The 12,208-nt window shown below is 37.8% G+C and overlaps 1 protein-coding gene across 2 annotated transcripts in view; it reads right to left on the reverse strand.

Annotated features, from left to right (window-relative positions):
• The window catches only part of SIK2 (salt-inducible kinase 2), a 93,518-nt gene that overhangs the window by 27,670 nt on the left and 53,640 nt on the right, over positions 1-12,208 (reverse strand). For both annotated transcript variants that reach the window (XM_004689277.2, XM_012729586.1), the window contains exon 4: positions 1,892-2,053. In XM_004689277.2, the coding sequence (XP_004689334.1) occupies positions 1,892-2,053 (162 nt within the window). The remainder of the gene's footprint in view (positions 1-1,891; positions 2,054-12,208) is intronic.

Below are 12,208 nucleotides of genomic sequence, written 5' to 3' on the forward strand. Positions count from 1 at the left end.
ACAGTGACAGATAGAAAATATGGGAAAAAATACCATGGCTTGTATTTTCAAAGCAAAGATGACTTATCGATGCAAATTTGTACTCATGGAATGGGAATACAACAAATTATTGAGAAAAGTGCTATGTCCTACTCAGGCACTCAGATCAGGGAAAAAACTACCGTCTACAGAATGGGAGATTTATCCCCTCCCTGAAACATGAACACATGGCATTGAAAATGAGTTATTAAAATTAAAGTAAGTAAAAATTAGTTATGTACCTTCCACAAGATACCCAAGACAAAAATGAATAGAAATGACAAAGAAATAAGAGTTAAATGCACAATCTGAGGTGTTAAACTTATTTTATGCCACAGGGCAGCAAGCAAGGCAGCTGCTTTCCCTCTAAACTCGGCGAGCCCAGGGGGCAGCCATCCTAGCGCTCCAGCGAGCTCCTGGAAGCGTCTTCCATCCGGGTGTCTCTCTGTTCTCCTAGAACACTGCTTGCAACTTTGCTAAGTTTTTGCTCCATGCCCCTGATGGTCTTTAAACCCTAACCAAACAGACCTTCCTCCCACCCACACCTCCAACCCCCATGGCTGCCGCCCGGTCAGAGCCACATTTTCTTAGCCGGACCACTGCATCTACTGCTCTTCCTGTCTTTAGTGCTGCCCACACCTCCCACCTATCTTTACGCTGCTGCCAGAGGCATTATTCCATTCCCACTCTCAACTTTTCAATAGGCAGGATACCCCATTACCTACGGAAGAAACCCTAAAATCGCTTTTCAGATACTCAGACCCTTCTGATGCTGCTCTTTGTCTGACTCCCACTGTGCCCTCCCTGTGCCCACAGACTGCAGCGCCAACACTGAGCTACGGTGTCCCCAGGCACAGCCCCTTCCTAGGGAGATACAGTCTCCCTCCCTGTCTGGCCGCGATATCCTGCTTCTGCTCACCTTCCTGGCAAACTCCTAGCTCCTCAAGCTTAAGTCAGTTTCTTCTCTGTGAAGCATCCCTGACGCCTCAGGCAGACTGATGCTCCTTCATCTATACGTCTATTGTATTTTGTAGATCTATTTTAGGGCAACTATTCTATTGCACTTTAATTATTCTTTTTTATGCCTTTTACTTTTATTGAAAGTCAATATAAGAGCCACTGATTTGGGCATGGTTTCTTTGTGTTTGAAGATTTTTGTTTTTATTAACTTGTCAATCGTTAAGTATTCATGTAACTCAGAGGTCCATTTTCACATCTTGGTATGTGCACGCTTCATGTGAATTTTAATTACTCTAATCTCCCCACTAGACTTCTCAGATCAGATGAAAAAGAGTTTTTGATTTGTATTCCTAGTCTCCACACCAGACACATAGGTATTTGCTGAATTAGAGTTTTGACCATATGGATAAGAAATAAGCTTTTATTAAACTGTGAAAATGACAGGCAGAAAACTAACAAGATAACCTCTAGCCTTAGTTTGTATGCTATAAATCAAAATCCTAGGCAACGTGCTTTTGTGTAGCCATCACTTCTCACTCTCCTTGCATCCCCTCCTCCCTTGCCTCTCTTCAGCTACCAGCAGCAGGGTACACATGACACCAGCACCCAGGTGTTCTTCACCCCATCACACTGGCCTGCCTGCTCCAGCAGAGCCCACAGAAGGACCTGTGCATATCACACTGAGGATAGAAGTGGGCTCACAGCTGTCCTTCTGCCGCTGTGTCTATTAGTAATGAATTTGTCTCTCACACTTTCATGCGCAGAGATCTAAGGAGGTAGATGAAATACATGTGGAGAAAGCTGACGTCATGGGTGCAAATGCCCCACATCTCTGCCTACAGATCTGTTTCCACACCCAACAAGCGCCATGGCTCCCATCTGCTCCTCTCAGTGCCAGCTGTGCCCCCATTACCTGCTATTTTGATATTCATGTTGTTATCCAGCAGGAGATTTTCAGCCTTGAGGTCACGGTGCACGACCTTCCGCTCATGACAATAATCAACAGCTGACAGGATTTGCCAGAATTTGCGCCTGGCCTCACACTCGTTTAACCGGCCATGATTAGCAAGATAGTCTGTAAAAGAAGAAAGAACTTAGAGTCATTCATCAAAATAAAATAACCCCACTATTAGTATTCAGGACTTTTTTTCTCCTCAAAAAGCTTTTCTTAATGACTTAGGGTTAGTCATTAAGCAAATTTTCTTTCCTTAAGAGAAGTCATTCCAAACATTTCACTGGAGCCCAGGCTGGACAGCACAAGGGGCATTAACTTTCATGATATAACACGAAGTGCATTTACACACGAGCACTCTCTGTATGCTGCTGAAGAATGCTTTGGATAGTTTTCCTGAACACACTTTTAAATATATTTATGGCAAACAAAGAACATGAATCGATTCTCTGACATCTCACTGGATGTGGGTTAGTCTTCCTTTAAGTCCTCATTTCAGGTAGTTCCACGACCCAATGATAACATGAGAAAAGGTGGTCCCTGGAAGGAGCTTAAATAATTCACACCCGCTCCTGCTTCACAGTGGGGTCTGGGCTACCCTAGACTTGTTCTCTAAACCAGGCACTGCCACGAGAGCTGTGTTCTCTAAACAATATAGTCTGCAAGACACATTTACTGTCTTTGTAGTACAAAATATCTATTAAAGTCAAAATTAATTCTGTGTAAGTTTACACGTGTAAAATTTTCAATTAGTAATAATCACACTTCAGATAAACAAAACTGCATAAGTTACATGAATTCTGTAAAAGAAAATATTACAATGGGTAGAAGTTTCATCTGAAGATCTTCAAGGCCCCTGAAGTGACTTTTTTAAAGGGCATAAGGGGTTCAGTATAAGTCTTGAAAAGCTTTTCTAGTTAAGATTACTTTCCCATGCAGGGAATGATATGGGTGAGTCAACAGTCACAGCCATCTGCACACATTTTCTGTGCTAGGCGATAAGGTTCACTGGTTTTAAATTCCCGTGTCTTTGGCTTATGCCATCCTTAATATTAATACATAGAACTTTATGTAAACCACTTTATGGTTTACAAAGAAAACCGTATCTCACTTAGGCTTCCTAAAAACACTGTATGATAATTATGACTCAAATTGCCACTTTGTAGATGAGGAAGCTGGAGGCCACAGGGAGTAGTGAGCTGGTCGAATTTGTACAACTAAGAGTGGTTGACTGGAAGCAGAACCTTTGCATTTCTTTACTATATAAAGCTACTTCCTTACTAGACTCCCCCTGAAATCCTAACTACCTTTTCAAAACCCTATTTAAATACCAATTTGCCTTTAGATAGTCCTCATCACTTTTTTCTTTACCATTTATAACACAGTTCCCACCTTATTTATCTGCATGTGCATCATTAACACCCCAACATGCACGCAGACAGAAATGCGCACACACACAACACAAGCCCTAAGTCTACACATTGTGTTTTAAAATATAAAAAATAAATTTAAGATTCCACGGGAAAGAGATCCTAACTTTCTCTTCTGCACGCCCTTACAATGCTTAGTACGCAGCACAAAATATCCTAGAAGTGCACATAAATGTTAGTACATAGAGGGTATCACGTATCATGTACTGAAATGTGGCATGCACTGCCATCTCTGACGTTAAAGCTTTCGTGTAAGTGGAGAGCTGGGGCTGGGGTACTCAGCTATTAGCACAAACCAAGGTCATTTGGTCATGGTTTCCCTTTGCCTTTACCAAACCCACATAGTTCTCAAAAAGAGATCAGGCTAGAAAAATTATGTAGAATTTTCAGTCAAAGTGTCCAAACTATCATCAAGATGGTTATGTGTAAGTGAACTGTCCAGTGGGCAATGTGCTTTCCATTCATGGGAGGAAACCAGGATTCTACAATGGGTGAGCTGGGAAATCCCTGAGAGGATGAACTGGACTGTTGGGTAGGCAGAACTCACCGAAGGGACAGCAATGTTTTCTGCAAGGGGTTGGTTCTGGCTAGCTAGTGGTATTCTTCCTACAACTTCCACACCGAATAATACTTAAACTATAACATTAAACATGACAATCTTTTCATAGATGAAAGTTCTTTTTGTTGAAAAGGCTGAGCGAAGTAGGTTAGTGGCAAAGATTTTTTGAGATTTTGGCCATATAAAGAAACCTAGTAGATCCAATGACAAGGACATGAAAAAAGAAACCAAACTATTACATGCAAAATAAGTTTGGGAAACACAAATGGAGTCTACAGTAATGGACTGTTTTTGAAGTAATCAGTCCAAACCAACATGACCACAGCCAAGAGGGAAGAAAGAAAAACTTTGAAGACTGGCAGGATGGGTACTGTCTAAAAAACAAAGGCATGGTATATTTGAATTTCAAATTACTATGCAAAGTCACAGTCATGACGTATCAGTAAATATATAACACAGTGTGAGGAATAGCTGAGCTCCCGATATGAAGAGATAAACTACTTAAAAATAACTTTTGTTCATTCATTAAGTGAAAAACTCAGCAAGTGCTTCAGCCTATTATCTCCCCTATTCTTTATGATTTCTGCAGGGTAAGCTTCTGAAAATGGGCCACCTGCTGAGAAATCAGTAATAGAATTGACTGAGGCAAAAACCTATGACTACAAATAAAATCAGCTGAGGTACATATATCGTTTCCAGAGAGAAGCACGGCCAAACACAAACTCAAGTTAGTGCACAAGGTCAAGTTAACATGCAAATGAGCATTATAACTCACATCCAAACTTAATTGTGGTCACAGAAGAAAACTATGAATGTAACAGCAATCCCCCATTGCTTATGTGTGTACTTTCAACGAATGGATACAGTTCCAACCACTTATTATTATTTTTTAATGCTGACATTTGCTCTGCTTGTTATGTGAAATTTATAACCTTGGTGACAAACTTTTTAAGGCTATATTTTCTGTTCTTCTGCATCATTTTTCTTTTATGGACCATGTAAAAAATTAGTCTTTCAATATCAATAATTTGAGAAATACTGGTATGGGCAAGTAGACATCTACTTACAATATACTGTTATAAATAAAGGCATAAATACATCTTAATAACTATTTTTGCAGCTATCTTTTAAAATTTTCTTTTTTACGAGTGTTTCAAATAGACATGAAAGTAGAGGAAATAGTGTAATGATTCTTCCCGATTTGTTATTAACCATTTTGCTATACTTGTTTCATTTATCCTTTTGTATTCATTTAAGAAAAAGATTTATTTTATTTATTTATGCATACAAAGCTGGGGTGCAGGTTAGAGGTGGAGGGAATGGGGAGTATGTATGTAGAGGATTCCCCAGAGTGGGGAGCAGGACAGGAGGACTGGCTGAAATACACTGCTGAGGGACACTGGAGAGGTCTGCAGTACCCTGTGGGTCAGCTCCCTGCAGTGCTGCGTTGCTGCTGAGAGCTTCCTAGTGCTGAGACTTAACCCCTTGTGGCAGGAGGGAGGCCCTACTTTTTTGTTTTGAAGTGCAAAACAAGATTTCCTAAAGGAAATCTTGGCATCATTTTGTTTTGCCTGAATGCTTTTGTATATAGCTCTAAAAACTATATTTTCTTACAGAACCACAAAATCATTATCAAATCTAACAAAATTAACAATTCCTTAATATCATCTATTTAATAACACAGTCTGAATTCAAATATCCCCAGCTGGCCTATTTGAAACAGGACACAAAATAGAATACACATTTTGTACTTCTTATTTTATTTATGGTGTCCTTTTATTCTGGAATAGTCCCCTGTTTTGCCATATCACTAACATGTTAAAGAAATTTGATTTTGAATATTCTTTGCTTCCTCTTGTTACTGCTTAACTTACTCTTCTATCTCCCTTATTTCCTATAAATTGGATTTCAAATAGAAAGAAAACAACAGATTTAAGTTTAACTTGGTGGAGGGTGGCCAAGAATATGTCATAGGTACTTCCACTTAGGGGAAATATAACAGTTGGTTCTCCATCTTTTAGGAGAGCTAAGATTGATCAGCGAGTTTTGGGGGTGAATGCCTAAACCTTCAATTAAAGATTATCACTCTTTGTCCTGCTAGCACAGTTCTCAAGCTCCAGGATATATCGGAACCCTTACAGGGCTCATTCAAGTGATTACTGGGACCTGCCCCCAGAGCTTCTGACTCAGTAGGTATTGAAAAGGGCCCAGGAATGTATGTATATATTTGGAGGTCCACAATGCTTACCATGTTGAAAAAGGGGTTCATCTTTTGAGAACCGAAGTCCTGATTTTAGCATTCATTGGTGGCTGTTCCTGAACCAATTACTGATTGCAAAATTGTGATTTTCTAATTACTTTTTATTCCTTATACATTTATTAGATGAAATTCTTCTGTAGAGAAGATCTTCTTCTTGTCAATTAGGGCTATTTAGTCATTCTAAAATTCAACTAAAACATATAAAGAAGGATGAATGCTTAATTTTTCCTTTTTTAGTACCACTCTTCAGAGTAAGGGGTTGCCACAAAAGCTATCTCCAGTGATAATTATTAAAATTTGTATGTTTTCTTATTTTAAAAGCTTTTTTCCTTCTACTTTTTTAAAGCCCTCTTTTTCTCTCTCTTTTATGATTCTTTTAAATACCATAGTGAGTGCATACATTTTTATATATTCATCTTGTTTCAATCAACTGTAATTATTCTTTTTTGGTGCTCAAATGCCCCCCTCTATGGCCAGTGGGAACTCTTTTTTACTGTTTTTGGTTTTTAATATAACCACCGAAATACTGAATACCTATGTTGCTTTCTGAAATAACAAAAATGTCTTATCTCATGCGTATCTTGAATACTTCCTGTTCCAAACTTGGAATCATTTATTTCTCCACAGAAGGTTTGGTTCATTCTTTGGGAGAATGGTATCTGGGTGCCCAGGGCGCATTTAACTGCGGCCCTGATTCTGTTCTAAACCTTTTCAGGGACACAGTTAGGAAATAAGTGCTATATAATATAAAGAACAAAAAGAGAATTCATTCCATTTCAAGTTTAACATGGGAATTACATTTCTTTGATTTGTATATTTGTATTTTTCACCTTTTATACTAAAAGGTCCCAGTTCTCAATAACGCCATAGATCACTTGCTTGACCCACATACAAGAGTTTTAAAAGATTATTATTAACAATCAAATTGACTCAAGGAAACTTATAAGTTAACATTTCTTTGTACTTTTCACCTTGCAATTACATTTTGTCCTAAGAATAGTACAAACACTTTCTTTGAAAATTACTTGAAATGCTATCAGCATTGTTGGGTTGCCAGTATGATGTAAAGACAGTGTCCTTGATGTGTCTATTTTCAAATTCAGGGAGTATTTATTCTCGTTTTTGATTTATTTTTATTTTGGAACATGTAAAACACTTACCTAATGTTTACTATGAAGCCAAAGTTAAAGCTAAGTATTAAGAATCGTCTGAGAAGTCTGGCTTCATCTTGTCCATCTTCACCTGTAGGTCACTGTTTTTATTGAGTATTTTTTGTTGTTGTTAATCTTACTGTATTTCACTGTATGTGAGAATATGTGTGCATGATCGGTTTCTTATATATTAACAACATTGTATCTTATGTGTCATGGATTTCCAATATCAAGGTATCTCCTTATTGATTCTGTGTTCATTTGGTTTTCTTTCTATTTCTTTCACTAATTGGTTCTTCTTTCTCTTCTAGCCATACAAAATGATCACAATCTAGGGCTGACCTGTCTTTCTTTTCTACACTCTCATACAACTAGTTGAAACCATCACCTTCATGTGGGTAACCTTTACTCTGCTTTATTCTTAGCTGGATGATTCTAGTTCTCTTTCATACTCGTCTCACTGTCTGTCTTAGAGGCCCTCTAGTCACTTCAGCTGAGATAGCACTATGGTCGAAGACCTGTGGTAAGATTCTATTGAGATATCAAGGAAAATGGTCCAGTCATCTAAGTACACACATAAAATAGTGCATGAAATTCCAAGGGGGTCTACAGAAACTTAGGTTTCATCAAGTTTAAGAAACTTTCCTTGAGGAAAGTTTAATTTACTAGAACTTTTATAAAAATAACCTTCAGATTTGCCACGCACATTTAACCTTTTAACAGTAACTTAAGTTGTATATCCACACAGGTTTTCTTTCTGCCACTTTAGACTGAGATCATCTTTCCTTTTATAAACTTCATTACCACCTTCTAAGTCACTGTAACTATCACCTTATAGTCATTCAACCTCAAAAATTCAATAGTTGTCTTTTACCAACCTCTAAATTAAGTATGGCTGAAGCTCTAGTAAGTACATTTCAAGTTACAGATTTAAGTTTTATATAGTAAAATTAATCAGTGTTTGTATCCTGCCTTTATAGATAAGGCTAGACTTCATAGCACAGTGCCTTACACAGTAAGAGCTCTGTGGATATTAGCTGCTACCATCATTATAATCACCATCACCTCCGCTGCTTTACCTCAGTGGCATCTCTTTTCTTCCCTGAGGATTAAGGGGCATTTCTCATAGAATCTTACCAAAGAGGTAGAGAATCCAGCTGGTCGCTTTTTCCAGGGATGTCAGAAACTTTGAATTGACCACTTTTAAACTTACTATTCTTTGGTCAGAAATTATTAGCATCCCCTAAAGCTGAAGCTGAGTAGCAAGCAGTCCAAATGATTAATAATTTATGCAATTAAATACTTAATGTTGTGTTAAAAGGATTTAATTTGTAATTTCATGAATTTGTAATCTGGGAATAACGTAAAAATGCTGATGCCGGCCCTCCCTGGTGGTGCTGCAGGTTAAAGCCCAGCAATGAAGCAAGTGGCAGCTGCTTCAGTGGCGTTCGATCCCCCGCCATGGAGCTGACCCACATGGCGCAGTAGACTTCTCCTGTCTCACAGGTTGCTTCCCCTCAGTGTGTATTTTGGTCAGTCTGTCTGTTCCGCTCCCTTCTCTGTCTCTGGTGAATCCTCTCACCACCCCTGTGCCTCTGGCCCTTGCCCCAGTTCTGTATGAATAAATAAATAAACCTTTAAAAAAACGGTTTGATGACAATGAATATTTTTTGCTTCAATTGTCTTAAAAAAGGAAAACCTCAGATAATTAAATCCTGGCCAGAGGTTCCTAACCCACAAATTTACAAATACTTCAAATTTCAAATTACTAAATTCGGAAAGAAATAAGTGTTTTCAGGAATCTAGCCACCATGAACCCTGAGGCTACTAAAAGGTAATCAAAAGTGATTCCTTTGTTCTCTTCAAAATACTTGGAAGGTCCATTGATTCCATTTCCCATATTTGAATCTCCACTCATCTTTTCCTCAAACAATTCTTTTTTCCTAACCAGTTCGATTGTTATACTGAAAGGAAAATCCTCTTTCATTATAGATGAGGACTTTGGTCTTTGTCAACTTAAATGATGCTAGTTCCAAAGATTCTTGGATAAAATATATCCAGTGAAGGAAGGTCTATTAAATAAAATAAAAATCTAAACAGTTTTTAGCACATTAATATATGTACAACCTTGCACTGTGCACACGAACAGAAAAGTATTAGGTGACGATCCACAATGAATTAGGATAACATGGGTCAATCTAACTTTGACTATTACATTATAATATATATATGTTAAATTATCTTAAATTTTTAATATTAAGACACATTTGTGGATATGAAACTATAGACTTTAAAACATTTTGCCTTTTTCTGTTTGTTTTTATAAGTACATAATCACTTCAAATTATGTTTGACAAAAATGAAAGGAAATTGTTGCTTGTTGTATACTCTGGCAATTTAATTGTGCTTCCAGCAATTTCCCTACATTAGATTGTTCACATCTGTTAAACTGAATCAGTTCTTTAAGCTCGTGGAACTACTAAAACAAACCATAATCCTCTGAGAATGAAGATGAATTTTTAGTTAGTTTCCAATTTTAGGGATTATTCATGGTTAACTTCTGTCATTAAACATTTAAGTTTTAGCAACAGTTAAAAGCGAACAGTCAAACTTTCCTAAAATTATTTCTAATTCCCACATAGAAGCCAACAAGTTATAATACCTAATGATAACAACAAATACCAAACAGGTAACATCAAAATATGCTTCCATCTTTAATAAAACACATAGGAAAAAGAAATTTATGAATTTTCTAGCCAGGGAGATTTCAAATACAGTAGAAATAAGTTCTGGAGTCAGATAAGTCAGAATTTGAAAGCTGCCCCTACTTCCGACTACTGTGTGACTTTGGGTAAGGCCCCACAAAGTTTGTACTTTGTGGGAGGGTATTACCTTAACCTGCTTGAGATACAAATTCTAATTTAATGGCAAAAAATCTTTGAAGAGTGTTTTATTTTCACATCTCTCCTTCTGTCGACACGTAGCAGTTTCCTTATCCTGTTGCCTGAAAATATTATGCTGCCTATGGTGTTTCATAAGAGTTTAGCACAACACAAAATATACATTATAAAAACACTTATGTGGGCCCTCCCTAGTGGCACAACGGGTTATGTGTCAGCACAATGAAGCTATCCACAGCCAATGCACCATAAATTAATCCCTGGCCAGGGAGGTGACCCACATGGTGCAGCAGACCTCTCCTGTCCAGTTACTGCTCCCCTCAGCAGTGTATTTCAGTTAATCTGCCTGTTCTGTTCCCCACTTTCTACGGTGAATCCTCTCACCTTCCCCTTCCTCTGGCCTGTATTCCAGTTCTTCTACACATAAATAAATAAATCTTTAACAAACAAACAAACCCTTATTTCTAATGTGGAAATATTTAATAGAATATATCAGAGCTTTGAAAGCAAATATGTACAAGAATATGATTTGGTCCAGATTTGAATACATAGACAGATGTTAAAAAACACACATGCCACAGTTACAGATTAAGAATTTAAGTAATCACAAAAGAACAATGAGAATAGAAGCATATGACCACTTGGGCCCTCAAGAAAACTGACCTTCTTTAAGGTTAATCTCAGCATAAGGCTTTCGTTCAATCAAGTTAAGGAAGCAAGTTAAACTTGTGAGCTAAGTAAGAGTTACCATTGATTCATTCATTCAGCAAATACTTGATTGATTTCCTTGGGTCAGTAAGCTATGTCCTGCCCTTTGGCCTCATGAAACTGCTGGTCGTATGGAGGAAAAGACAATGGATATGTAAAAAAGTAAAAACTATAATGACAGAGTGTAGTAAATGCCAAGGAAATAGGGTTATGAGCTGGAAATAGCAGAGGGAGGCCACGATAGATAGAGGGATCAGAGACCTTTATAAGAAGGTGCCAGAAAAGTGTTTTAGGAAAACATGTAGCACTTTCCTGGAACAAAAAGGACACCCAGGAGGCTAGAGCAAAGAGTAGGAGAGGGTGGGGCTGGGGGAGGCATAAAATATACCCAAGAGGTAGGAGTCAAACACAGCCAGAACTTGTAGCCAAGTGGGGGAGAGTCTGTCGTTTAAAATATTGGGAAACCATTTAATGGTTTTAAGTAGGTAAGAGACCTGAACTAATTTACATTTTTAAAACACCTAAAAATAATCTGAAAGTGTGAACTCTATGTTAGTAAGCTGTGCAGTTCCATGAAACAAAAATTCAAACAAAAACATTTCAGCACCTCTATGGGACCTCTATGGGAATGGTCCTGACAGCGGACGTGAGCTCCATGGGGAGTTAACATTCAGTCCCTAATGCAAACACATTCACAGTACACATGCAAAAAGGAGATTCAATAATAAAAACTTTAACTGACCTTCGTTACAGTAATGGAAGCAAAGACATGAGACAATACTGGCTTCCTGACATATGTTATGGTCTAAAACATCAGAAACTCTCAATACAACTCCACAACAGTAGTTGGATTTTCTTACTGATTTTGCCATGTGTAGTAACATTTCATTAACTGTCTCAGACTGGTTTTAGGCAGTCATTAAAATAAGTCCACTGAATAGCCTAGAAAAGTGTCCAGAGTCGTATTTAACATGGCTAGAAGATGATGCCATCATCTCCTGAGCTCACACATGCCAGACAATACCCTAAACAGGTATTTTTGTCCTGCCTATTTTTGTCACTTCTACCCGACCTCAGAGTCTGTTGTGAATTATTTTTGAGTAATGAATATGACTGGACTGATAAATGAGTCACTCCAAGCTGAACTACTGATGTTGTGTGTTATTTACTCAATTTATAGTAGTGTTATAATAATATTTATAAATGCAATCTGGTCACACTTCTAACACATTCTTTACACAGATAAATACACCCAGATAGCTATTTTGAT

This window comes from Condylura cristata, unplaced genomic scaffold, assembly GCF_000260355.1.
Source record: "Condylura cristata isolate star-nosed mole 26May11 unplaced genomic scaffold, ConCri1.0 scaffold00025, whole genome shotgun sequence".
Taxonomy (NCBI): Eukaryota; Metazoa; Chordata; class Mammalia; order Eulipotyphla; family Talpidae; genus Condylura; species Condylura cristata.